We start from the raw sequence: 25713 nt of genomic DNA on the forward strand, positions 1-25713 counted from the left end.
CCGCCGTGTCTCAATACACAAGTGGACCTTAATTAGTCTCTGTAGGCGGCGTCCTGCCTCGTTGGTGGTACGCATGTCACATGGAATATTCCACCGGCTTTCCATCTGCTGATAGATCCTGCCAGCTCTGCTCCTCGTGGTCGTTCACACTCACTCCAATAAACGACGCAGGTCAGACACGGCGCTTCACCCAAAGCATATATACTCCCATATATTTTAGAGTAGAAACAGTTCCAATAAAGAGAGACTGCAGAGCTGGCACAGGTGAACGACTGACAGAAAATCGGTAAAGCGAGACCTTTTTTCATGATGACACAGAGGAATTCAGAGGGAGCAGCTCTGTCAACAGGCAGCGATGAAAAGGAGCGTTAAGCTTTTACAGGAAACATCTGACGCATGTTATTATGTCAGGACAAAAATTACTTGGTGCTCTTAGGACAGTACGTGGTTTAGAACAGATTCCCTCCAGACATGTTTTTAGAGATAGAAGAACACTCTGAAGAATTATTTTTTGTCTCATTTGGATTTTCCACAAAAAAGTTTGCAATCCTTTAAAATCCTTAAAATTGGCAAAAATTGTCCACTCCAGGGATGAGTTTGCACCAGCATGCATTGATCGTTAACAATCTGCCACTGTCTTGATGAATGTCTGCCAAAAACAGCGCCGGTCGATGAGCAATTCTGCTCTTTTCCAATCACACAGAGCTGATCGTTAAAATAACCTCGTGATTTTAGACCGTGAAGTTTTTTGTGTGTGTGTCTGCTCGTCTCTCAGTTTACGCACGACTGACAAATATGTGGAATAAGTAATCAATTCAAAAAATGACCACAAAGAGCAGTCATACTATTTCTCCTCATAAAGCCGATATAAGACACATGCCATTGATCAGTGGTGTTGTTTTACGCCTGCTCTTAGAAAGAACAAGAGGAAGCCTCGACGGTGCAGCCGGCATAACTATTAGGTCGGACTTTGAATGTTATGACCAACAGAGCTTAAGACCAGACGTAAGCTCTGTTAGTGCAACTGGTCCCAGATGTTTAACTGCTGGACACAAGATGTGAGGTCACAACTGAGGCACATCTTTAAGTCCTCTAGTGTCAAACTCTACATTCAGTACAGTGAAGCTCAAACATCAAAGTGGAGGAGCAGTAAGAGAAACACATTCATGAGTAGAGGGGACTTTAAATTTTAGTCTTTCGCCAGGCGTCTGTGAGCTTGTTGAGATGGAGGCCTGACAATGAAAGATCAGGTGACGGACGGCCAACAGAGTGACTTGAATAACTGAGAGCAGTTTGAACACAGAAAACATTTCCTAGAATAAGACCGTGGGGTGATGGGACTCTACTCTTTATGAGGAAACACTCCAAAAGATTCATGCAAGAGGTTTTAAACTGTGCAGCTTTAACAGAGAAAGTGAAACAGAGATGTTTAGTGTAAAAAGACAAACTGGCTCAAACGACGGCGCCGAGCCTCCATAAACTGAGCTAAGGACACATTAATGGACAAGAACCATGACAAACTGCTCTCTTTAGAGTTGAGTATATTGTGTTCTGAGTGTGTGTGTGTGCGTGCGTGTGTGTGTGTGTGCGTGCATGCGTGCACGCTCGTGGGTTACTCTCACCATTACGCTGGGGGGGAGCTCGACCCATCTGCTGGTTCATGCCAAAGGGGTCCTGAGGGTTTGGGTTCATCGCGCTCGTATGGAGAGCAGAGTCTGAGTTGGTTCTGTGTAGGAGGAAGAGGAGGAGGAGGAGGAGGAAGAGGAAAATTATGCAAAGTGTTCCAGCACCTTGGACAGAGGCAGAGGATTTCTCAGGGCCGTAAGGTCAGTGAGTCACAGCTCGCTGCTCTGCCTCCACACAAGCTGCATTCATCTCAGAGCTCACGCTGACCTCACGCATAAACATCCTCACGGCGGCGAACTAAATGTTTACGAGTCTGTGAGGAAAACTCATTCTGACTCAGCGATGGAATAAAGATCACCTTAAAGCGCTTCAGAGCAGCTTACTATTGCCTGTCATCCCTAATTACACTGATAGAGAAAATATAGGGAGAGTGATAAGTGTGCAATATTTATGAGACTTCATGCAGGAAAGATCAAACATCATCCTTCACAGTTTCAGCTTCAGGAATATCGTTTTCTGATCTGATCTGATCTGACAGGGAAGTCTGGTTTATAGCCTGTCTTCTTGGTTGTATATATCTAATATGAACTGTGAATTGACACTTAGACATGTTTACATTTGTACCAGGCTCGCTCTCTCTCTCTCTCACACACACACACTCACACACACTCACACACACACACACACACACACACACACACACACACACACACAAACCCCTGAGTCCTATATCACTCCAGCTGCGAGCGTTACCGCGCTTAATGTTGCTGCTTCGGCTGCCATGTTTATTAAAGCTGTATTTTAAATTCAAAACATGGCGAGCAACACGCCGTCTAAAGAACTATTCCAGTGATGGAAAGCACATTGAACATAATGGAATAAATTTTCCATGTTTTACATTGAACAGGAAGGTCACAACGAGGCCACTTATCATTACGATACACATATTTAGAACATTCTGAGTTTTTACAGCCTCAACAAGTCTTCATCGACATGTTGAGATAAGTGTTTCTTCTTATCTTAAAGATCCATATCATTTCCATCAGCTTCACCTGGTTTAACACATTAGAGCAGGATATCGACCTTTAAAGATGTTGGGTCTCAAAAACTGTCATGCGCTGAATGTGGGCCTTGAACGCCTCGTCAGAGTCGCAGTCTCAGTTGCTTTCTCTTAAAGTGTTTATACAGTCATACAGCTGCTTCTGTTCAGGTATTAATAGGAATAATTTGGATTTCTCAAAGTCAGGTTTTGGCTTCTGTGTGTAAACTCTGGTATCATATTTAAATATATATGAAAACACTGGTTTAACGTGCAGTTAGATGATGCACTGAAGGCATCTCTCTGCAGCTGGGCAGTGACTGCACACAGCATCTGAGCGAAGCGACTGACAAACGAAAGCCAGCTGGCTCGTGGATGCACTGCTGTCTACCCACATCCACTCTTATGCAAAGCTACAATAAACATGTGACAGAGCTCCTCTGTGCTGAAGCCAGAGAGCTCACATTTATATTCATTTTCTCATTCAACTCCTGGTGAAACAGCAAATAAACAAATTTCCTGAAATACAGAAAGAAGCTTCTCAGATGACCTTCAGTGAACCACTTTCAATAAGGACAGCTGACATTAAGGATTTCTGAAAACAAAGCAAGTTTTGGGGTGTAATCTGAACTCCTCCCTGTGTCGGTCATAGTGCGACCCACGTGCTCTCACAAAAACAACACAAATACAACATTTGGAGAAGAACGTGAAAAGGCTGAAAGGAAGAAAATGTTAATAAGGAGCCTTGATGTTAGACTGCGAAGGAGCCGTGAGTCCTTAAGCTGGTTAGAAAGACATCAACTACTGTGCAACGTCTGAGAAATTCCACACTGGACAGATGAAGGAAAAAAATGTAATAAATCAACCATAAACAGTCAGTAGCTGAGATTTCTGTGGCCCTCAATCTCAGTGCTTCAAAGGAAGAAAGGAGGATTATGAGATGTTACAAATCAGGCAGAGATTTACAAAGGCTGGAAAGCAGGACGCGATGCAGGCGAGAGATTGCAAAAAGACAAAGGACAGAGTTGTTGGCCTCTGTGTGAGCGAGGGATAAAGCATTTAAGACAGACTGAATGAGGGACAGACATACAGAGAGAGAGGGGGAGGGGGGTCAAGGGTCACCTGTTGAGTTGTGATATTAATCTAAACCCAGGCCGTTTTTCCTCAGTCCATGGCTGCTGTTCCCTTCAAGGAGAGACAGAGGAAAAGAAGGACAGACAAATTTACTGGGTGAAAGCAGAGACCCCCTGGTCCTGCCTGAAAGGTGAAGGAGAGAAAACACCTTTGTTAAAAAAAAAAAAAAAAAAAAATCTGATGAGTCTGTGTTGGTGCATGAGTGGAAGAGAGAAAGACCCTGGAAGATACTCAAATACAGCACAATACCATCGGAAAGACAGAGTAAATTAAAAGCAGAGCAAAGACAGACGAGACGGAAAAAACGAAGACAAACAAAGACGAGCGCTAACGAGAAGGAGGACTGCGAGCCAGGTCTGTAAACCTGCAGCTGAGAGCAGTTTCAAGCTCTCTTATCTACCGCGGAGAGAGACGTGGTGCAGCAGGAGCAGCTCTCTGGGGAACGACTGGCCAGAGACAGAAGCAACGTAAACAACTTGATGTGAAGGGTCATTGTCAGAGCCCGAAACGCTGGAGTGGGAACACTGACTAAGTGGATTTTCTGAAGCGTTCAGCAAAAAGGGGTCCTGACTCTTCCTCAGGCTCAAAGCACACAAAACCAACCACTGCTTTTTTCAACTGGTACGACTCGTCTTCTAAAAATACAAATGGTCCACAGAAGGACACGAATGTCCTATCCGTGCTGGGCCACCCTTCCTTTCAGCCATGCCGGCGGTCATGCTTGCTCACCAGAACATTTGTAGAAATGTGGGAAGTTTTCTGGCTTTTCAGCTTAAATTAAAGAACAACATGGTGGTTTCTTCACCAAAAACTATTATGGCTCTTAGGTTTAAAAACAAATCCAGTTTATTACAACTTGGGGTCTTATTTCATAGCTTTGGTTATCAATTCTTTTGGTTAGGATAGCACTGTCCTCAAAACAGCTGCTGAGATCTGGGAACACAGTGACATCTCTGGGATAAAGTCAGACGGTGAAGACACACAAGAGGTCAGATAATCAGACAGGTCGTAAAAAGGCAGACGGCTGAGCCAGATCACCGAAACCAATGACGGCAGCTGAGCGCAGGGTTTTCATCTCTTGAGATACTTCTGTGATGTTACTGCAGTCTCAGTAATTAACTTGGTGAGTACAAGGTTTTTATGACTGGCAGGAATGCTGGGTAACAGGACCGGTTAACCAGCTAGGGGGCCCCTTCGTCCCACTCTTTGTGCATTTGAGAATGTATCGTGTCGCCTTTAATTACCCCTCAGGTTCAGTTCAAGTTTGTAGTTATTAAGCATAGAAGGACTTGAAAGAAGCACCGTTTTGGTGTGGTGTGACTGGGAGCTGATGATCATTGGTACTTCTGGCCACACCTGCTGTTGATCAGTAAAAGTTTAACAGTTTCGCTTTCAGAGAAACTGCTCACACCAAAAACAAGGCTTTTAGGGAGGCTTTCAAAGCGATGATGCAACAAGCCTGTAGGTCTCCTAACATCCTACAGGCGGCCACCTCTGACACAGCAGTGTCCCATCATGCACTGTGACACTCGATGAGCAGCGTAAAAACAAAGTATACAAACTACAACAGCCCCATGTGTGTCACCTCACCTGGTTTAGACTCTGAGCTCGTCACTGTTGGGTGTAGTAGCTTATATTTATATTTAGATTCATGATGTAGGCTGTGGAATGCAGATGAGCTCTGGCACCAAACCCATCCAACAACAAATATCTGTCTGACATGACGACATGTTGGTTTTGTTTTTGTTTGCTGATGCCACCTTGGAGTCTTGGAGTCCCTGATTTCTAAGGGCACCGAGTTTGTGAGGTGATTTCAGGGTGAGACAGAGGTTGGTGTTTACGAGCAGAAACACTGGCCTTCTTTATAGGAGCGCAGCCATCGGACCACCGAGACGGAGGATAAAAGCCCTCGAGAATCATCACAGCACATCTTCCAAAGAAGACATTTTAAGATCTCTCCTCTGGAGGGCCTTTCTACAGAGCAATCTGCAGGGAGCCTGGTCTGAGATTTCATCCCGAGAGAGGCTGGTACAGGAATAGCAGGCCAAAGAAGGGTGAATGGAGGAGGAGAAGGGCGTGGGACTGGATCGAGGCTCTGACCCCGAAACAGATGGTCTCCGAAGGGACGCATCCAGGGCTGTACTCAGGTCCGATGCCTGATGACCCCAGGAACCAATCCCCGAGAACGAATCCTCTTCCCATACAGTAATATTCTTTGACACGCCACATTTCCAAACAAGCACTACACTTTGAGTAAACTCTATAGGACAGATGGTGGATGTAAGAAATCATGGCCTGACTCATAACAGATGGACTAAGTTGGGAAATCACTACTTAGAGTGAGAGGGAAAAAAACAGCTTCACCAAATTCAGAGAGATGATAAAATCAGTTGGCCAGACTGCTGGTCACGGAGCGGTTAAAGGCTATGTGAACAGCTCTGTTCCCCTGCATTTCTGTCATGCCGGACGATCCCTTAGCACTGGCCCACTGCCTCCGAGTCTTGATCTAAAAGAGGCTGGGAAGCTTGGCATGTGTCACGCCGCCGTAAAAATGTAATGTGTTTCACAGCATGCATGCTTCCTGCATGTCCCCCCTGTCGCCTTGTCCTCGGCCGTCAGGGTGGGCGTGCAGCAGACAGATCGCTGCTGCGTTGGTTAAAGCACCGAAACAGTTAAAGAGCTCTGTGGCTCTTCTCCAGAGCTGACTGGCGCTAATGCAGTGCAGATGTGGTTGGCGTTGTAAACACTTACCGCCCCACTCTCCCCTGAGACGGTCAAGCAGGGAATCTGCCTCTCACTGCAACAACACAAGAGCCTGAGACCATTACGGTGGACAGATAGTAGGCTGAGGCACTGATCTGTTCTTTAGACGAAAGGAAAATGGTTTTAACTTTTTTAAATCAGTGCATTGACAACAGTGCAACAAATGACGGTTTTCTTCAATGGGATTTCCCAACAGGCTACTGGAAGACGAGCCTCCTTCATCTGACTAGACGTCGGGCCAGACTCCCATTTCCCCTCCAACAGCATGTTAGTTCTTTACTTAAACACAACACTGATTGTGAAAAAGCATGTTTTTGTACTGTTCATCCATTCTGGCCACATACACAGCTGACAGGACAAGCACTCTTGTGCAATAATGCTGTTGAAATGATATTAATCATGATAAAATTTGTGAAATTCCAAGGAAGCAATGGAAACATCTGTCTTCAATATGACCCCAGCAAGTGGTGCAATTTTGCTCCAGGGTCCAAGAAGTTGATAAAATAATAATGCTGACATATTTTTCAATGCAAAAATGACATGAGAATATGCATAACTGTGTGATGGTGCAGCAACACTGTCCAGTTCTCAAGGGGAAATCCTGGATTGTTTTTCTTTGTGAGCTTGCTCTCTACAGCTGTAGTGGCTGTTAGAGAGGTGAAGTTCTCGTCTGCACGAGCTTTTTGGTTTGATTTTCAGCCAACGAGGAACCTGCCTGCTGCACGCATCTCAAGTTTTACCTCAATTAAGACATTTTCTCTCCCTCTACTTCTATGTAACATCCATCTCCATCCTTTTTTTACATTTTACTCTTCCACACGCTCTGTGAAAACCAGAGTCTGTAAATCAACCGAGAATCATAAAAGTCTAATTCATTCATGACATCCTGCCAGATCCCGATAGGCAACGTTTCAGGAGGGAGGACTAGCCAGCTATTTTACATAGCAGGAGCACAGTGAGCTACTAGAAATGAGAGCAAGAAGGCAGGAGCACCGATGTTTGTCTTGGATGAACCTTTAGAAAAAAGATGTGCATGAAAGATTGAGATCAAATTGTTGTGAGCTGGTCACACCCTAACTTAAATATGGTCAACGCATACGGTCAAATGTTATGGCAAGTGGATACGTGGACATGAAGCAGATGGGTTTGAGTGCTCTCCAAGCTTTTGGACACAGTCAGCTTAGGCCAGTACAAAGGGGAAACTTATCTCAGCCCGTGACAGTGAAGTGGGCCAAAATCCACTGCTGAGGGGGAAGTTTATCCCTGTTACACACTGTGACAACAATCTGCTGCAGGTTGGAGCAGGAGAGCAGGCCTGGCCTGCAGAGACTTGACAGAGCTGATGCCAATCACATATACAGAACTACTGGTGGGGAATGGAGGAAGAGAAGAAAGAGTCAAAGGCAGGGACGAGCATGAGCAGAATACAGCAGGGATAAACCGCGTGCCATCTCACAAGGTTACATGGAAATACTTGCATTTATGTAACCTTTGTTTTTTAACAATCCCCAAAACGGGGACTTTGTGATTTAACAGCTACAATTAAAAACACCACTGCTGTGTCCACAGAGACCATGTAAGGCAATCAATGGAAAATGATTTGTCATAAACTGCTGCAGTGCATCAGTTTACAGCCTAAAACAAACAGGTTTATGCCACAGAGTGATTCACTCCATGCAGAGTATGAATGAACGGCCTGCTAGCCAAGCCTGCATGCGTCTTGGTGTAATTATTTAATTCAAATGGAAACAGACAACTTTTCAACCCTTGTAGCGTTTCCACGGGGCACCGCTGTCGATGCTGCCGTCGCAAAGACAAGCGGATCACTTTCTGTTTTCCTCAGAGCCCAGCAACCACCCACAACACAAGACTCACTGCATCTGATTCCAAATTTCTGTGAGGAAATGATCAACACCATGGTGGAAACACAAGAGAAGAAAGAAGCATGTTCACTGGAGAGGAAAAGTGAAATTACCATAGTTTTAAGTAGAGTAATAACAGCGTAGTGTTGCTTTGCACAAACAAGTGACTGCTACAGAGGCTGGTGTCAGAGAGGAGTGAACATTAGCAGAAGAAGAGTGACTTCATTCATTCATTTGGTCCATAATGGACTCATGAAAGCAGACAGAAACGGTGCCAGCTGGAGATCGTACCTGGTGGCAGACACACCTGCACAGTGAAAGTACGGCCACTCTAAACGCACATGGTGTGATTATTCTATGGCCGTGCAATTCATCAAGATAAGATACAGCACAGAAACTTTTTTGTCTGTTGCCACTTCAAATGAAAATAGCCGTCACACTTCTCATACTCATAACTGAAGCTCAGACCACATGATGCACAATCTTTCATTGAGGAACCGTCTGGAACAAAGTAGTGCCGCGTAAAATGAAATGTGAGTCTGCCTTCGGTGCTTTGTGCCACATGGCTCTCCCACAAACACACCCACTCTGAGAACACTGACGTCTGGCTGCTCCGTGAGGACGTTTGTCAGCCAACCTGTTTTGTGCCGTCAACAATGACGAGAGGGCGTGGGCCTTATTCACTTCTACAGTACAGGCTGTTATAGTACGCTCAACACGGAGCCTGGCGAAGGTCTGTGTCAGCGCTGTGCGAGAAGACGAGGCAGGGTGATTGGCGGCCGGCCAAGCCAGCATATAAAACACAAGTGTGGAGACAGAGCGAGAGCGAAGGGGAGCGAGCGGGGAGGAGCTTGGCTGAGCTTTTTATCACAGGGCCATAATTCACTCCCTTGTGAACGCTGAGGAAAAGCTGTCGACCAATACACTGACTGCTCTACGTGGGCACGACCAGAGCTGGAAAAAGGGATCTTGCAGCTCACATCAAGGTCAGCTTGTGTGGCACTGTTTTCCAGCAGGTACTGCGGTTGAATTTCTGCTAAGTCGGAGACGAGCACCACAGGGCTGTGGCTCTGTGAAAACACGAAATCCCTAAACAGCAGGACGACAGCTGTTGGGCATGACCTTTAAAGCAAAAGGCTACCTGTCAAACACCTTTAGGTAAACGCAGCCTTCCAAGGGCGAACACAGCATCTCAACACTTGAAACATTTGTGCAGAAACAATGAAGGCCAATAACTCCACCCTCCACCCTCCACCCGCCGACCCTCCCTCAGTTCTGACCCACTGATCACATACATTTCTGATTTGTGTGGCTGGAAACAGAAAGACTGTAACAGGAGGTACAAAGAAGCTTGATACAGGAAACAGGCTGGCAAGAGGAAACAGTTCCTGTTGTAAAATAATCCAGTTAGAGGAAGAAGAGAAGGCAATAACCATTCTGCCAGCAATCAACAGATGTGCTACTCACCTTCTCCAGTTGTTGTCCAGAGGTGGGGACAGGTACACTGCTCCATATGGAGAGCTCTCTATGTAGCTTTTGGTTAAGGAAAGTATTGGCACAAACACAGAAACATCACTGTTACACTAAACGCTGCATGACATAAGCAGTCTACTTCAGCCTGACTTCTTTATTGAAAAAGGAAACAGGGACGAGCTCTAACTACGGCTCTGAGCTCAATGCATGACATGAAATCTTTGAGGATAACAGTTAAACACGTTCAAAGAGAGAAAACAGCATTCGTACTGTGAGCACTGCAGCGAAAGACGAGTGTGAACAATAGATCTGCCTTTTTCAAACACTTAATGAACAATGACAGCATTATTTGATTTACTACTGAATGCAGAGGCAGTTCCTGGCATTGTCTGAGGACGGGCAGGACTTTCGTCTCGCTGACGCTCCTCCAGCGTTTGCAGGTCCAGCTCCTCTGCTCTACAATCTGCCTCCTGTCTGCAGAGTTGTTTGGAGAGGGGTGTTCAAAATGGTGACCGGTCAACAAAAACAAATTAAAGCAGAGATTTGACGTCGCACAAGGCCGACCACTGCTCTAAACAGCATCTGTTTCGGCCTTGGACAAATTATTATCAGCAGTGAGGCAGATTTAGAGAGCGCGGAGTCCGGCTATCGCTCATCACCCCTCACACAAAACATGGGATAAGCCCCTTTTCAAATATACCCACACACAACTGAGCGGAAAGGACACTGTTGTGGTTTCTCCAGACACAGACGAGGGAAGGGAACAATGTTGTCAAACTGGTTATTTGACCGGTTCATGTGCTACAACAGCTACAATAGCGGAGTCAACCCCAAACTACAGATGTCACGCTTAGGGTGTGTGTCCAGTACGTAGAAACTATATATATATATATATACACACACACACACACACACACACACACACACACACACACACACACACACAGACAAGCAGTGACTGTAGGGATATGACCACTTTTCTATTTTGAAAATATGGCAGTGTGATTGGATAAGAGAGCCACAAACCGCGGCACACGTTATCATCATTTAAAACATGATGCTCTCATCTGCAGCGGCCATTATTTTGGTGATATGGCCAATTTGGCAGTTCGATGCATCTATAATAACACAAAAACATGCTGTTCTGAATCATGCATTGCACAGATATCAGTAGTTTTGTAAAAGTGGAGAAAAGGGGAAAGTGTTTACGAGGTGGGCATGTGGCTAAATATCATCCGCGGTCCCAAAAAGAGACATTTACAGTATCCTGGTTTCCACACAAATTTCTCTACAGGCGTCGCAGCATCAACACAGACTCACACTGTTTTCACTGGGCAGCCCTGAAGTCAGTATTTATAGTTTGGAATGAGAATAAGAAGCGTGGAATTAGATCCTCATTCCATACAGTGGCTGTGGAGTTTCAGTGTCAGGACCACTGCTGAGATAAGATCAATAATCCTCATTCACAAATACAGGATGCATGAAATCAAGACCTGAACACTGACACTGCTCTTTTATCTACATCAGTGCAGAGCTGCGATCATCCAAGAAGTATTTTGACCAATTTTCAAAGTATCTCAAACTTGTTTCATGTAGGCCTGATCAAATGGTACGGTCAGCTGCATGAGTTGGTGGTCGGCTGCAGTAACTTCTCCATTCACAGCATGGAGCCAGAGCATCCGAGCAGCACAGGGAAAAAAATTAAAATGAAAGAAACTGTAAGCAAATACACAGAAGAAAAAACAGTCTGGGTCTGGATGGAACAGGAAAGGTTAAGACCAAGAGCCGTCCCTCGTGACCTACAGACTTGACCTCTCCGGGTCTTGTTGGGGCTTTGGGCTCTGAGTCAGGCTGTTTTACTACCATGACGTCTTCCCCTCTCTGTGACACACAAACCCGCTTTACCAAAAGCACTCAATTCTCAAATAATATAAAGACATGAACAGAATTAGGGTCTGACTTGACTGCTCATGACTCCTCCCGCTGAGATTTCTAGCCTGACACATGAAAAGCACTTGGAGATGGACAGTTTTGTCTATTTTGGCAGCAACACCAACAATCTCTTTCACCAGTGACCTTTGCACCATGTTGACCACAGCGACTCCACGCATGCACAGTATGCACACATGGGGAACCAACACCACCCACCAAATAGGTCAAGTGCTTCTTTTATAGGAGTGCCTCCACCCAGGTTATATACATTACAGCGTGTTCGACAGTACAACACATGCTCACAATAAACAAGGAAATTCATCTGAATTACAGAAACCCTCTGAAACGGTATGTTTAGACTTATGGTAGAATTTCTTTCTTCCACCTTAACGTACATCTCCACCGTCTACTATAAACATTAACCTTGTCCACATACAAAAAACATACATGACTCTCCAGCCATGATGCCACACTGTCCTGACAATACAAGAAAAACTGCTGTAGATTAGTGGAATACTTTCATGCTGCATACATCCTAATGACCACTACGTTATTCACACATTCTGTGGTTCTCCACAGAAACACACACCGGTATGACATCACATGCTGAGACACAGGACAAACTCCCCTGCAGCTATCACACACCATCGTGACGGGTCACTGAATCATCTCCATCCCGAGGCAGGAAATAAACAGATCCGCTACCGAAAACACTCCGAGGTGGAGGCGTACTGATGGATCAGTGGGCTAAAGTGGCGTTTCATGCAAAAACGACATGTTGGGTGTGAATGCAGATGAGGAAATTAAGTATCTCTTTACTATAAACTAGCTCATTACAAACTATCCATAAAGAACTTTTTATACTATCTGCGACCAGCAGCTCTATGGATCACTCTGTGGGTTGACGGCCACAGTTTTTGCCCAAGGACGCTCAAATTTGGTGTGTCCACTGTGTGTGTGTGTGTGTGTGTGTGTGTGTGTGTGTGTGTGTGTGTGTGTGTGTGTTGGCTAAAAGTGAGCATGGCAATGGGAGAGGCCTATCGCAAGAAAGTACACAAGCGGAAATCTATACATAAGATTTTGATTTTGAGGAAAGGTCGGTTACGAGACGAAGGACAGCTGATTAACTGTTCATAGCAGAGGGTGTGGCAGTGGGAGTGGCCTACAACAAAAAGGCCCACACCATCACCAGTGTCTTTTTCACTGGTGTGTTGGCCCCACCCTCACCCTTTAACCACACCCTTTCCCAACTCCTAAATGGTTTGTCATACTGGACCCAGCAGGTCCTGTCCACTGGTCCACAAAATCTGAATAATGAAACTTAAAAAGTCAGAATTACATGACTACAGACGGTGGAATTTGTAACCAAAATAGCTGCAGGATGCAGCAGAAACAAACACATTTTTCTGCTCTTTCTCAGTTCAACACTAAGGAAACTCTGGGAAAATGGATTTGAAAGTGTGTAGCTGAAAGTTTAAGTGCAAACACTCACTCCTCTGTTCCTCATTCTCTGTACTGTCACATTTACAACAATTAGACTCTCCTGCAGCTTCCTCATAAAAATCACATCTGCTGCTACACTTAATAGAAAACACACGCGTGGATACACAAGCTCAGTGCTGAGAATCTGACTGTCAATGTCCATTAGGCATAAGTAAAGCGCACTGTCTCTGCGTCACATTTCAAATTAGCATAATGACTAATTCTCTTCCTGAGGCTACAAAACAGCTGCCTACACTGCTAAGTGTCGTCACGCTTGAAACCACAGCACAAACACAAACTACCATTAAAACACACGCACACCACAACAACAACAACAACAACAACAACAACAACAACAACAACAATGAAGAGCAACCACCTGGAAGCCACAACACTTCCACATCACTGGAGATCTCCTACTGTCAATGATTTAGGCTGGGAAGGATATCTGCCGTCCGTGTTTGTCGATGGGTCGGCGGTGGGGAGAGTTGATGCGGTTGCGGTCCCTGTGGACCCTCTCGACCAGTCCGTGGTGGCGGGTCCCTCTGACGGAGTCCAACCCTGATGGAAAGCCGCCCTGAGAAAGACACATCAGACTTACAACACTGAAGTTTCCTGCAGGATGGCAGAAAGAGAGGAATCCCTCTGCCAAAGTGTCACGTCAGTCAAACTGAAGCTGTATCTGGATGCACAAAACAAAACTATATTTCATTTGTAATCATGCCTCAACTGTGTCAACTGAAGTCTGAAGCGCCAGTATTTTCTAAACCAGTGTGCCATTTTACGAAAACTGTTTGGAAACTGGCTATTGTAGGACGTGAGGAGAGCTAAGTTTCACATGTTTTTCTAGGTCATGATGGCTCTCAGCTGGACCGCTGATAAACACTCCAGACACAAAGGAGCAATTAAATATACTCATTTTACTCTAATACGACACACAAAGGTGCATGACCTGCGCAGTACTGTACTGTTGTGGGTTTAACTGAAAAATACTTTCAACAAAAATGACACATTTGAAAGTCACATTAATACATCAGAGCAACAAAATGAATGTTCAAGACAAAATGCACTCTTATGCCAATAACAACAAACAGAAAACAACCAGCACAATGAAACTTGGAATAAAACATAAATACAATCTAATGCATCGGGTTGGATTTGACACTCAAACACAGTCACTTCAAAAGAGCTCAGATAAGTCAGAGTGAACAGCATGCAGAGGGAAGAATTACGCACATTAAGGCATTGGTTTAATTTGATTAAGGCCAAAAAAAGAGTTCTCATCAAACAGAATCTAGAAGAGGAGTTTTGCTCCCAGAGGAGACGCTGAACGGATTTCATTTCTCCTCCATGTGGGGATTGATTTCTGGAGCTGGCCACACTGTTGCAGTTACTGCTCTACCTCAAAGGGCCATTCTTCCGAGTAACAAGGGCACTTTCACCTGGACCCTGCGTATCCCAGCACAGCCCACTCCTCAGAGAGCTGACACAGATACTGCTGGATCGCATGCAGCGCTGCACTGCTTCGAGGAGAGCTGAGAACTACACCACTGATCTTGTATTCCATACTTTCTCCAGTCAGCACTTAATTATTTAACGCTCTCAGGAGAAGCTTGTTTGCACTTTTCAAAGTCCACTACAGCGTTTTGCTGTTTTTGCAGTCAGAACAGACCAGTGGCTCCCAAACGGACGAGTCGAGGGTGCTAAAAGTTAAAATCAGACTCAGTGCTGCTTGGCTAACGGCTTAACGGGCAGGTTTTGTCTGCTCGTCCGACGTATTCACTGTGGTGTTGTGCATTCACAGCGTCACATGTGTGATCTGGCTCTCTCATCCCGGCACACATGAAACTAAGACTGGAGGGCGCCTGCCTCTGAAGTCAGACCTGTGGGTTGTGGTCTCTCTTCCCACATCAGAGAGCGCTCCAACAGCAGCCTCACATGTCCCATTAAAATCCCTGCAACCTTTTCTTATTTTGTTATTTTTTCCCATGTGCACCTTAAACATAAGCTGAAATACTTTCAACATATTAGCATATTTATCACACACACACTGTTTAAGTTAATTATTTATCTGCATTGGCAGAGCATCTGTTGGCTTTTAATCTAAATGACTGAGAATGAGCCTTAATGCAACAAGAACTGGATAATTAATGCAATAATGATATTACATCCAGAACTGTTAATATGTCTAAAGAAGGGGTCTAAAGAAGTTTGGGAACCACTGGACTAGACAGCATGAGGACGGGGGATGATGTGATTGGGCCTTGAAAAACCCCTCAATGAGAACAAGACCTTGAATGTGCTTGACTGCAGGGTTTTAAAGAAAACACCCTTTTGCTTAAAAGAAAGCATTAAAGCACATTCACACAAAACAAAGTCCACTGAATTACAGCAGTAAATCTACCAGGCTGCGCTCACACTGACACTATGTGGAAAAATGCCACCTCCTCATGCATTTCAATGGCACTGCTGTGCTGCCGATGCAGCTTCATCAAAAAAACCTCAGCAGGGTCATCCGGCCAAAAAAGCTGAACGTGGCTCAGTGTTTGCCGCATGGAAGTGGGCCATCATAGTTTTGTTTCCGGCTTCATATCCCACCAGGAACATTTTGGAAATGGAGCCTTTTGTCTACCAGATTTTGTTGACTTGGTGTTTCTTGCTTGGTTTTGCGAAAGTAGGCTGCACAGTTAAATGTTTTCTTTGTCTTTGACTACTTTGATTGGATATACAATCGAGAGACAGCATAAAGTTTTATTTTGAAAATTTCCCCGATGCTCTATGCTGTTCCTGTGTCTGACTTCCTGCCCTGCTCTGTGCAGCTTGACGCAGCGTCCATCAAAAACAGACTAGTCCTGGATTTTCAGCAGAGGAGAGCGAAGAGTTGCTTCTGAAATCAGAGTGGAATCATAAGCATCGTCTACAATGACTGCAATCCGCTCAGGTGGCAGCGTTTGTGCCAGACACGCTGCAGCCACGCCCGGCCGAATCAAGTTGCATGGTCAGACAAAATGCAAAGCAAATTTTAGTAGCGATGACTGCAAACGCATCAATGAAAAGACATGAAATCACACTGGACGGCACAAACTGACGCACAGACGTGTCCATGGGAGTTGAAAAAGTTGAGCGAAACGTTTGCGTGCTTTCTGTCTGGACACACGAGCGCGTTCACCGGTGGATTGACTGTATCTCAGAGTGTGATTCACTGCAGAAACCCTGGAATAAACCGAAAGGGCTGGTTTCCCACACAGACATTTTGCTTTGACCAAAACAAATTCTACTGAAGTGAGTTTGGAATTTCGCATTAGATGAAACTGGAAGTTGTCCAGGACTTCATAGCTGCTGAAGCCGTCTAAAACGTCTCCTTTGCTGCTGTATATTTCGACTGTGATGAGATCCCACCTGAAATTCAACGCTGGTGTTGCCGATCTGATTGACGTTAGGCAGAGAGCCTCCATAGTAGGGCGCCCGTGTCTGAGACAGACGAAGCTGCTGGATCTTCTGAAACTGCACCTGTCAGTCAAAAGGGCGACAAACACAAACAAACTGTCAGGGTTTGTGAATTCTGGACACATGAAGAGCATACATGTTCAATGACAATGCGTGATCAGAGTCAGGCTTTTCTCATAAGAGACATGAAGCCAGAGATCTGAACTCTGGTTCCTTTGCTTCTACTTGTTCATGCTCTTCTTTCCCCAATTTTCAGTGCTCTTAAAATCTCTGTCTGTTTATGCCACTTCAAAGCATTCACAGCAAGCTAGGATGTACAAAATTCATGTGTTGTAAAGTCAGATAGTGATGCAATCAGATACTCCACTGTCGAAACAACTGTCACACATTACAGCTACTGAGTACGTTTAGGCCTGAGTGCCGAACCAAACGCTCTGCTCATTGACTGGAACACAGACGTGATGTACGAACGCATCCAAAATAAATGATAAAAATTCAGCAATATTTGAGTTTTATGGGACACATTCTAGGAAATGGGTGGCCGGGCCTCCAAACAGGCACCGTACCAAGAGATGTCACGACGATTACCCGGCAGAAAACAGAAGGCGGCTTGTTCTGCCAAGGTAAGGTAAACAGAGCCAATCAACACCTGTGATCAGGAATAGGCAAATCAGAGGGGCAGGTCTTCCTTAGACTGCTCAAAGGGCAACATTTGAATCTCAAAGACTGACCTTATTTGATTTTATCAATAGATTTACAGAGAGCGGACAGAGACCTCTCAAAGAGACTGAGTATGAGAAGATATCAGGATGATTCAGAGCTTCGTCCTCTGGTGCAACATTTGTCAGCTTATGTGAACTAACTGTGGCGTTAACCGCGGCACGCTCTGTTCATTCATTCAGCAGTGAGTGCATCCATCTTGGCTGCCTACAACAAACTTTTCATCATTTCAATTCATCAACAAAAAATAGTTCCAACAACTGAACAACTGTTTCTGTCCTGCTGAGGACGCCTGAGCTTCCCTCTGCACCTGAAAGACGAAAACTTCCACAACAAAGCGTCTAAAATTCTGAGAAAACACCCAAATCTGGTTCAGAGGAGTCACACTTTATAGCTTCAAATATGACATGGCGGGGACCCAAAACGTCAATTTAAATGTGTGATAACTGAAGTTTAACTGATAACTGAATGTCAGACAGCAGCTGTCGCGGCTGCCAAAGCAGAGGGTCAGAAAGACGAACATACTAAAGACACTATGGTTAAAAAAAGTCTAATATCTAAGCATCAAACATGCAGACTGGACACATGTTAACATGTTCGTCTCAGGTCCTTCCAGCAGAACAGCTGTGGACAGGCTGGACTGTGAGTGCACTCAGGTACCCGCACAGCTCTTCAGAGCCCCTCGGTGGGTTTATATTCAGTCCTTTGGTCACTGGTGTAAACGTTGAAGCAGCGTCTTCTAATTCCAGCTGTTTGCTGGCAGTGCGTCCTGTGCCCCGGCCAGCCTCGGGCTCGCTGACTGGGCTTGTCTGTCTCACAGGGGTCATCGGCAGTTCATACCTTATGGCAAACTTCATTCAGTGTCGCCTCAAAACCACATCCTCTTTGACCGGCCATTCAGGACTCTCCCTCTCAGAGAAAGGGCACATTGTGAACCAATGGTATGAGAGTAACGTGAAAAGGGCCTTTACTGTACGTCCTCTCGGGGGTCACTATTTATACTACTTGGAATGTGTATAGTACAGCAGACCCTTGAAATTACCATGAGATGGAGGGAAAAAAAACAACACACACAAAAAAAAGCATGTGACTAATTAAGATAAAATGATCTTTGTCTATTCTGAACCCATCCAAAGGATGTCTCGAGCACTGAGTAAAAGGCAACTGGAGACATGAAGACATGTCTTCAAGAATTAAACAGCAAACCGTGCCGCAAATCTGACCTCAGATCAGTACAGTTAGACGCTCTAAACGACACTAATACTCTTCAATCCTTAAACTTTAGTCTCACCAGCTCTTTCTCAACACCACAGGCCATATTTTTATTTTTTCCAGACATAATGTATCTTTTAGCTGAATATCAATCCTTATTGACTTCAGGACTGCAACTGATGATTATTTGCTTGATTCTCCACCATGAGTCCTCGGTGCCCGAGGTGACACCTTTATTTATCTACAATGATAATTGGCAAAGAAGAGCAGCAAATACGAACATTTGAGAGGCTGTAAGCAGAGAATATTTGGCTATTTTTTAACCATTTTTGGCTTGAAATGAGAAATTATATTCTCTAGCTCCAACCTCTTTAACTGGAGCATCTGGTGCGTTTTTCAGTTTTAATCATCACAATCATGACATCTTTGAGTTGCGGACAGCTGGTCGGACAAAGCAGGTCACCTGAAGCTGTGATGCACAGCGTGCTGCTGAGAAACAACTCTAAAAACACGAGTCAAACTCTTTGTTTCAGGCTTAAGTCTGAAAGTTTCAGTAAGTTAGACACTTAAAGCACACTTTGATTCATTTAGCTTCACTAAACCAAGACTTTAGAAACACCTGAGCACCTGTCCTGCAAACAGGAGCACTGCTCAAGACAAATATGACTGAATGCGACTGATACACCCAAACTTTTAAGCATCCTCGTCAGATGCAAAGCACAAAAGACATGCATATTGTATCTTAACGGGCTTCCTCTGGTTCCTGTTTCACTGCTGATTGCAATCAAAAAGAAAAAAAAAAACGGTTTGTGCGGTTTAAGTAAAAATGTGCACCCCAGCTGGTCAGATTTGTAAAACAGTGTTTACACGTTCTTGGCTTTTGCAAGCTCAGGGTTTGGTTCTTCATTGTTTGTTTTGTTTTTATACCGACCAACTTATGATTGCAGCAAATAGGGTTTGCCACCGCTGAATGCATGCATGAAGAGAAACCAGAAGTTCTGGTTGAATACCAGAAATCTCAGTCAGCAGATGAAGTCAGACAGGCAGGCTGTGTCAAAGACGGAGCTTTGTCCCTGATTACCATGAACGCACTCGTGCAATAGACCGCTGATAAAAATACAATGAGCTGAACATGAAGTGCATTTACCCTTGAAACAGTGAGGTCTGTCATCAGCTGTTCAAAGGCCCGCGTCTCCTCTGCTTGCTTCTGGTTGTGCAGCGCGATCTTCTCGCTGAACTTCCTGGGGTTGGAGCCACCTGTGCCCGGGGAGCCGGACATCGTGCGGGCCGCAGTTTTACAACTTCAGCTACTTGGAAAAAGTGGAAGACGGTGCCGAGAGTCTATTTTTCAAAGTCCACCAATAAGCAGTGCAGTGAATCCATCAGTGTTTTAAAAGCATAGCACACATTCGGGTTGGCCAAAGTTAATTCAGTCAACTCTGCAGGCTGCAGAACCAACTGATAGGTTACTGTAAGCCGAGCTAGTGGCTAACGTAGCTAAGCTAACGTTGAAGCGCTCGTTAATAAAAGTTGTCTTCGTATGCCTAAAGAGCAGAGATATGAAAGCCTTTGTAAGTTATCTGTTTGCAAGTTAACTCTAAAAACTTTCTAAAAGAATTGTGAGTCGATTACAAGAAGTTAACGGTAAAATATAACTTCATATTGACACATTTTCAGCGAACCACTTGTGTGAATCTAACGTTAACATAACGTTAGCTGTCATTGCTAACATAACGTTGGAGGTGAACGGGGAGCCGAGTTTACAGCTGCAGCTAGCCGAGTTAGCTAAGCCGCTGTCAGTGCCATCTCAACGATTTTGGCAAACGCACTTTGCCAACTTGTCGACACTCGGTCAACATCCAACAGACGCGTATTACAAGCAGTTTGTACCAAAAGATTCAGCGCTGGTGTCAGAGAAAGTTGTTAGCCTCGTTAGCTAAATGTCGCTACTGACGTTAGCAGAGCTCACGAGCAGTTGGGCAAAGGTTTGCTCGGTAAATTGTATTTCAACAAGTGTCCGCTGGGTCCCGTCCGGACTTCACTGAATTTCGACTTTATGTTAAACACGAACTGGGTGAACAAGCAACCTCCAAAACGTAAAGATTCACACGCGGTGCGGGCGCATAATCCACAATTTCACACTTAAACTGATATCACAGCGCTTCAGAGTCGAGTCTTAATCCACGGACAGCAGAGAGATTTCAGACAAACTCCAGCCCGACGGCTCCGTGAAGATAAACAAACACCGCCGACAGGAAAGCTGCTTTCTTCGTCGCTGCCAAACCAGAATTCTTCTGAGAAACTACTTCAAATGTTTTCGGCTGGTTAGCCGTCGGCTGACAGGGTTTGTAACCGCAACTCAGATCCGCTGGCTTGTTATCCTCACACTGCTGCGAGAAAAACATTGCCTCGTTAAACACCGTCAGTACCGGCCACGTCCACAGGGCGGCGACAAACTGCGCGCACCGTCCCGCCTCTGTGGGATTCACTAATCACTGTTATTATCGATATCTTTGGGAAGTTAATGCTAGGAGCTTGAATCATTACAACAGACGGTCCGGGTTCAGATCAAATCCTGGATCTGATGTCGAAGCCCTGCCAGCTCTACTGCGGAGCAAGTCAAGTGAAAGTGGGTTTAATCCCATTTGAGTCAATTAAGTAGAAGGTGATTTATTCCAGACATGTTAAAAAGCCACTTGTGCATTAGGAGAACTTTATTTCTGAGGCAACCTAATGTCAGATAATCCTTTAAGGAAGTACTGTCAACATGCACGCAGTGGTGGAACAGTATTCAGGTCCTTTACTTTCATATAAAAGTACCAGAAATACTCAATTCCAAGTAATTACCAGCAAAATAAAACTTTATCCAAAGGAAAAGCATTTTTTATGTAGCAGTATGCCTCCTGTGAATGTTATGTTTAGCATTTATGTATTTTTTAAATTATATTTGATTATTAATATGAAAGCAGTTTTTTTAATGTGTTGGTTGAGGGAGAATTGATTTTAACTATGAATCTATAACATCAATATTTTACAAAGTAATTCTGTGTTTTTTGTGTAAACTCCTCTTTAATTACAGCAGTCATACAAATGTGGTGGAGTAAAAGTAAAATATCTCCCTGTGAAATGTAGTAGAGGTATAAAGTTCCATAAAATAGAAAATCTCAAGTTAAGTACAAGTACCTCAGAAGTACTTGAGTCCAGTTGCACATTGCCTCTGAAGAACTTTATTCTAAAACAGGTAAAATACATTTAACGTGTGTGAGAGAGAAAATAATGTACAGAGAGCACGGCCTTCTCCATTTCAAACAACAGGGTCAACCTCTGATCATGGCACCTTCACGAGACACAAAATCAACATCAACGCACGGCTTCTTGTAATAAGTCAATCTCAGCAAAGACTTAACTGAACCTTGGATGGTGTAGAGTGACATCTACTGGAGCCACACGTCTAATGACTGCAATACTTACATGATCTCTTTTAGGCTTTGTGAACATCGACTACAGTATAATGTAGACTGACAACATAAAATATAAATAAGGAGAACTTTGTTGAATCATTTTCAACAAGACATAAAAAATCTCTGCATTCAACGTCAAGCTTACACTTCTGCATCCCATCCTGTTTTAGACATGATGTCCTGTCGACTGCGCGGGTTTTGTGATGTAAAAATGATTTCTGTTAAAGATAGACAACCCAGAAGAAATATAACGTCCAGTAAATCTTCTGAATGAGGCCATCTGCACAGCTGTGTGTGCAGGAGCAACATGTCAGGTCGGCTCTGAGCACCAGAGCTGCAGCCACGAGCAGCTCCGTCCAGCCAGAGACCGCCAGCACAGGCCGGACTTAAGTGGTGTAATGTGATTCATCGTCATGCAATAAATTAAATAAAGTTTTCGGTTCAACGGCTCAATATGCATGGCTTTTTTTTCTTATCAAACACCGCGTGTGACGCCACCTTCTCTTTGCATAGATATCAGAATATTTGCGTGTGTTTAAGATGGGTCAAATCCAAAGAGAGCTGAATCACATTCGGCTCAAAATAGATGAGAAATTTTTCAACGACAGCGTTTTGAAAATAAAATATGGTGAGGAGGGAGGCAGGAGTGCATCTCTTCTCCCCACAACTCTTTCAGCTTTTCTCTCCATTCGGTTTGAAGCAGCAACACATCAAACACAAGCACATCCTAGAGGAGACGGCGTCGCCTTGCCTTTACCGTCCTGCTGAAAGTACGCTGGCGCTTCAGTGTTGGCAGAGGATGTGTTCATCGTGCCTTCATCAGTCAGGTGAGCAAACCAACTAACAGCTAAGAAAGACACAAAACATGATCTCTTTACATAAAACGTACATTTTTATAATTAATCAAAGCCCATGCACAGGATATTCAGAATATTTAAAGCAAAACATACAATTCTTAAACCTCTGACCTAACTGCAGTTACAGACGAGTCGCACATGGAGTGTTCCACTAAGAGTAAAGCACATACGGTGATCCACGTAATAAAAAATAATGCACAGGAATTTGCATAGGCACATGAGAGAAGTGCAGTAGGGAATGTGTAGGAAAGCCGGGATGGTTCGGGTCAGGGCTTTCTGCAACCCTCAAAGTGGGTTTTGTGGTTTAAATCAGTGTCTGTGGCCCCGTCTTCCTTTCTTTCTCTATTTCCCATAAAATTTCTTGTTGAGCAGGAAAATGAGGAGGTTGACGTTGATGGTGGCCTTATCGAAGATCTTCATCACCGCCACGCCTTCATACTGCAGCTGGAGGAGATCCTGAGAAACAACCGACAAAAGGTCAGACGGCGTCAATCGATCACAGCCAGCCGTCACAGTAACACGCACCAATCGACTTCACTGCAGGAGAAAAAGAGGTAATACCTGATATTCTATCTGTAACGTCTCCAAGTGCACGCCCATTAACTTGGCCTTTACATCAAAAACTCCAACGGCCTCTGACGGAGAAATCTCAAAAATAACGTTCTTGAACCTGTGAAGAAGACGAGGAAAAAGGAGGGAAGGCTCATTAATGTGGAGGAACTAAGAGACGAGACACCGATCAATGAAATCAATTCAACTGAAACGCCTAGAACAAAGTAAATAAACAGTTTAAGATGACGACAGATATGACTCTCTGATATTTAAGGTGGTATAGAATAAGAGTGCTGAGCAGCGTAGCAGACATCCAGCTTGTGCACTGAAGAAAGCAGAACTCACTGGTTGGGCTGCAGATCCTCTATCGCGATCAGCACGCCCTTCTCGTGGAGGCGGGAGGCCGTGTACTTCTGAGAAACCTGCTTACTCTTCTTGGCCTTGTTGTCGCCTGGTTTCTTTGACAACCTGAGCGGAGAAAGAAAGACGAGCGTCAAGTATGTCAGACCACCTCTCAGCGTTAATGACTCTTCAAGTCTCACCATTTTAAACCCGAGCTGCTTCATTCATTCATCATTCTTAGAAATAACCCTGTGTAGTGGTTCAGAGAGAGGAGGAGGAGGAGGAGGAGGAGGAGGAGGAGGAGGAGGAGGAGGTTCATTCTTCTTCATCAGTGTTTGGAAAGCGATCATCAGAGGACAGATGGTAGCTTTTGAAGACATGCTGTCCATCAGTGATCAATTCACCACTGACCAACGAACACCTCACGTTACAGGAAGGAGGAGCTCTCCTCCGCTGGTTTGGATCCTGGTCCTCGGCACCCACAGTACAGGTTTTCTATCTAACCAGTCAGCAGCTGTGCTTGATTGCATTCTGCACTCCAGGAGTCAAATAGCCCCTTATTAGAAGTCCACAATCAGAACCAGCAGGAGGATCAACACTGTGACCCACTGCCCATTGCAACTGACCCACTTCTGGTTGTTGCACACGTGTGACACAGTTCAGGAAAGTGCTCTGAACAAGAGGAGAATTCAGACTGCCAGACATCTCTGTGTACACACAGATGTTTCATGATGTTTGACTGCTGCCTCCCTCTGTCTGATGTCTCCAGACTTAAAGGGAGGGGGACCACTGGTCCCTCCAGCTGTCCACCTGGGATGTAAACGCTCGCCCTGGCCCCCGCTAACCCTCCAGGCCTCTGTCTGCAGTCTAATCATGTGTGCATATGGGTTGTGAATCTCTAAGACTCACCTTTACAGGTAGACGTAAACATGCAGCCAGAAATGAGTAAGATCTGACAGAGGTTCAGCTACACTTCACAACATGTTTCAGTGGACTGAAGCACAGATGAGAGAGGGTGGAATTAAAGGCCACTCACTTGCCCTTGCTGGCCAGGTTGTCCATGCACGCCTTGATGTACTGATTGTAAGAATCAATCTGGACATTGTAAAATTTGGTCTTTGAATTGAGGGCGCCGTTGGTCTGCTGCAGTCTCACCAGCTCGGCTTTCCGACGCTGACGGTACCGCCGCTGATTTCTGATGTCCTGTAACACAAATGCACAAAAATATCACATTTAAATGAAACGCTGCGGAGACGCTCGCTCCAGCTGTCCACCTCCAGGGATCGTCTGGTCATCCCACCTTGGCTATGTCGTTGATGAGGTCCTGATAGCGGTTCTGGGGGTCGACCTTGCCCAGCTCCGCCAGCCTCTGCAGGTTGCTCTTGATCTTGTCCTTCTTGCCCTGCAGCGTCAGACTGTCGTCCACCACCGGTTTGACCTGCTTCATCTTCTCTGGAGTCTTGGCGTCTCTGATGGCCCTCCTCTGCATGGCCCGCTGGTACTCTGCTTCCTGTCATCCGGGGAAACAAGATGTTGTTATTAATAAAGTTTCATCTTGTATCAATTCAGTGTCACACTTCATTTCCTCATTTAATTTGCCTTAATTTTGAGGTATCATTTTAACAGTATGTTTCATTTTGTTCCCTCAGTGTCACATCTGGAATGAGTTTTCCTTGAATTCTTTGGCATTCGTGCAGCCCTGTCTGGTGCTGAAGGTCTGGCTTGTTTTCCATAATTACTGACGAGCAGCACTGAAACATACAGTAGTGCCTGCGAGCGCAGCAGCTTTGTTGGCCCTGAGTCTTATTTCT

At 44.8% G+C, this 25713-nt stretch overlaps 2 protein-coding genes across 2 annotated transcripts in view; both read right to left on the reverse strand.

The window, feature by feature from the left end:
- The window catches only part of crtc3 (CREB regulated transcription coactivator 3), a 32601-nt gene extending 11507 nt beyond the window's left edge, over positions 1-21094 (reverse strand). The window contains exons 1-6 of the mRNA XM_076734414.1: positions 19838-21094; positions 16711-16821; positions 13760-13888; positions 9892-9953; positions 3788-3850; positions 1623-1726 (exon numbers count right to left, since the gene is read on the reverse strand). Of these exons, the coding sequence (XP_076590529.1) occupies positions 1623-1726; positions 3788-3850; positions 9892-9953; positions 13760-13888; positions 16711-16821; positions 19838-19969 (601 nt within the window). The 5' untranslated portion in view covers positions 19970-21094. The remainder of the gene's footprint in view (positions 1-1622; positions 1727-3787; positions 3851-9891; positions 9954-13759; positions 13889-16710; positions 16822-19837) is intronic.
- A 1926-nt stretch (positions 21095-23020) lies between these two features.
- iqgap1 (IQ motif containing GTPase activating protein 1) overlaps positions 23021-25713 on the reverse strand; it is a 40100-nt gene continuing 37407 nt past the window's right edge. Inside the window, exons 33-37 of the mRNA XM_076734425.1 lie at positions 25203-25412; positions 24939-25105; positions 23906-24028; positions 23570-23678; positions 23021-23464 (exon numbers count right to left, since the gene is read on the reverse strand). Coding sequence (XP_076590540.1) covers positions 23351-23464; positions 23570-23678; positions 23906-24028; positions 24939-25105; positions 25203-25412 — 723 coding nt within the window. The 3' untranslated portion in view covers positions 23021-23350. The remainder of the gene's footprint in view (positions 23465-23569; positions 23679-23905; positions 24029-24938; positions 25106-25202; positions 25413-25713) is intronic.

Source organism: Chaetodon auriga, chromosome 1 (assembly GCF_051107435.1).
Source record: "Chaetodon auriga isolate fChaAug3 chromosome 1, fChaAug3.hap1, whole genome shotgun sequence".
NCBI classification, from domain to species: Eukaryota; Metazoa; Chordata; class Actinopteri; order Chaetodontiformes; family Chaetodontidae; genus Chaetodon; species Chaetodon auriga.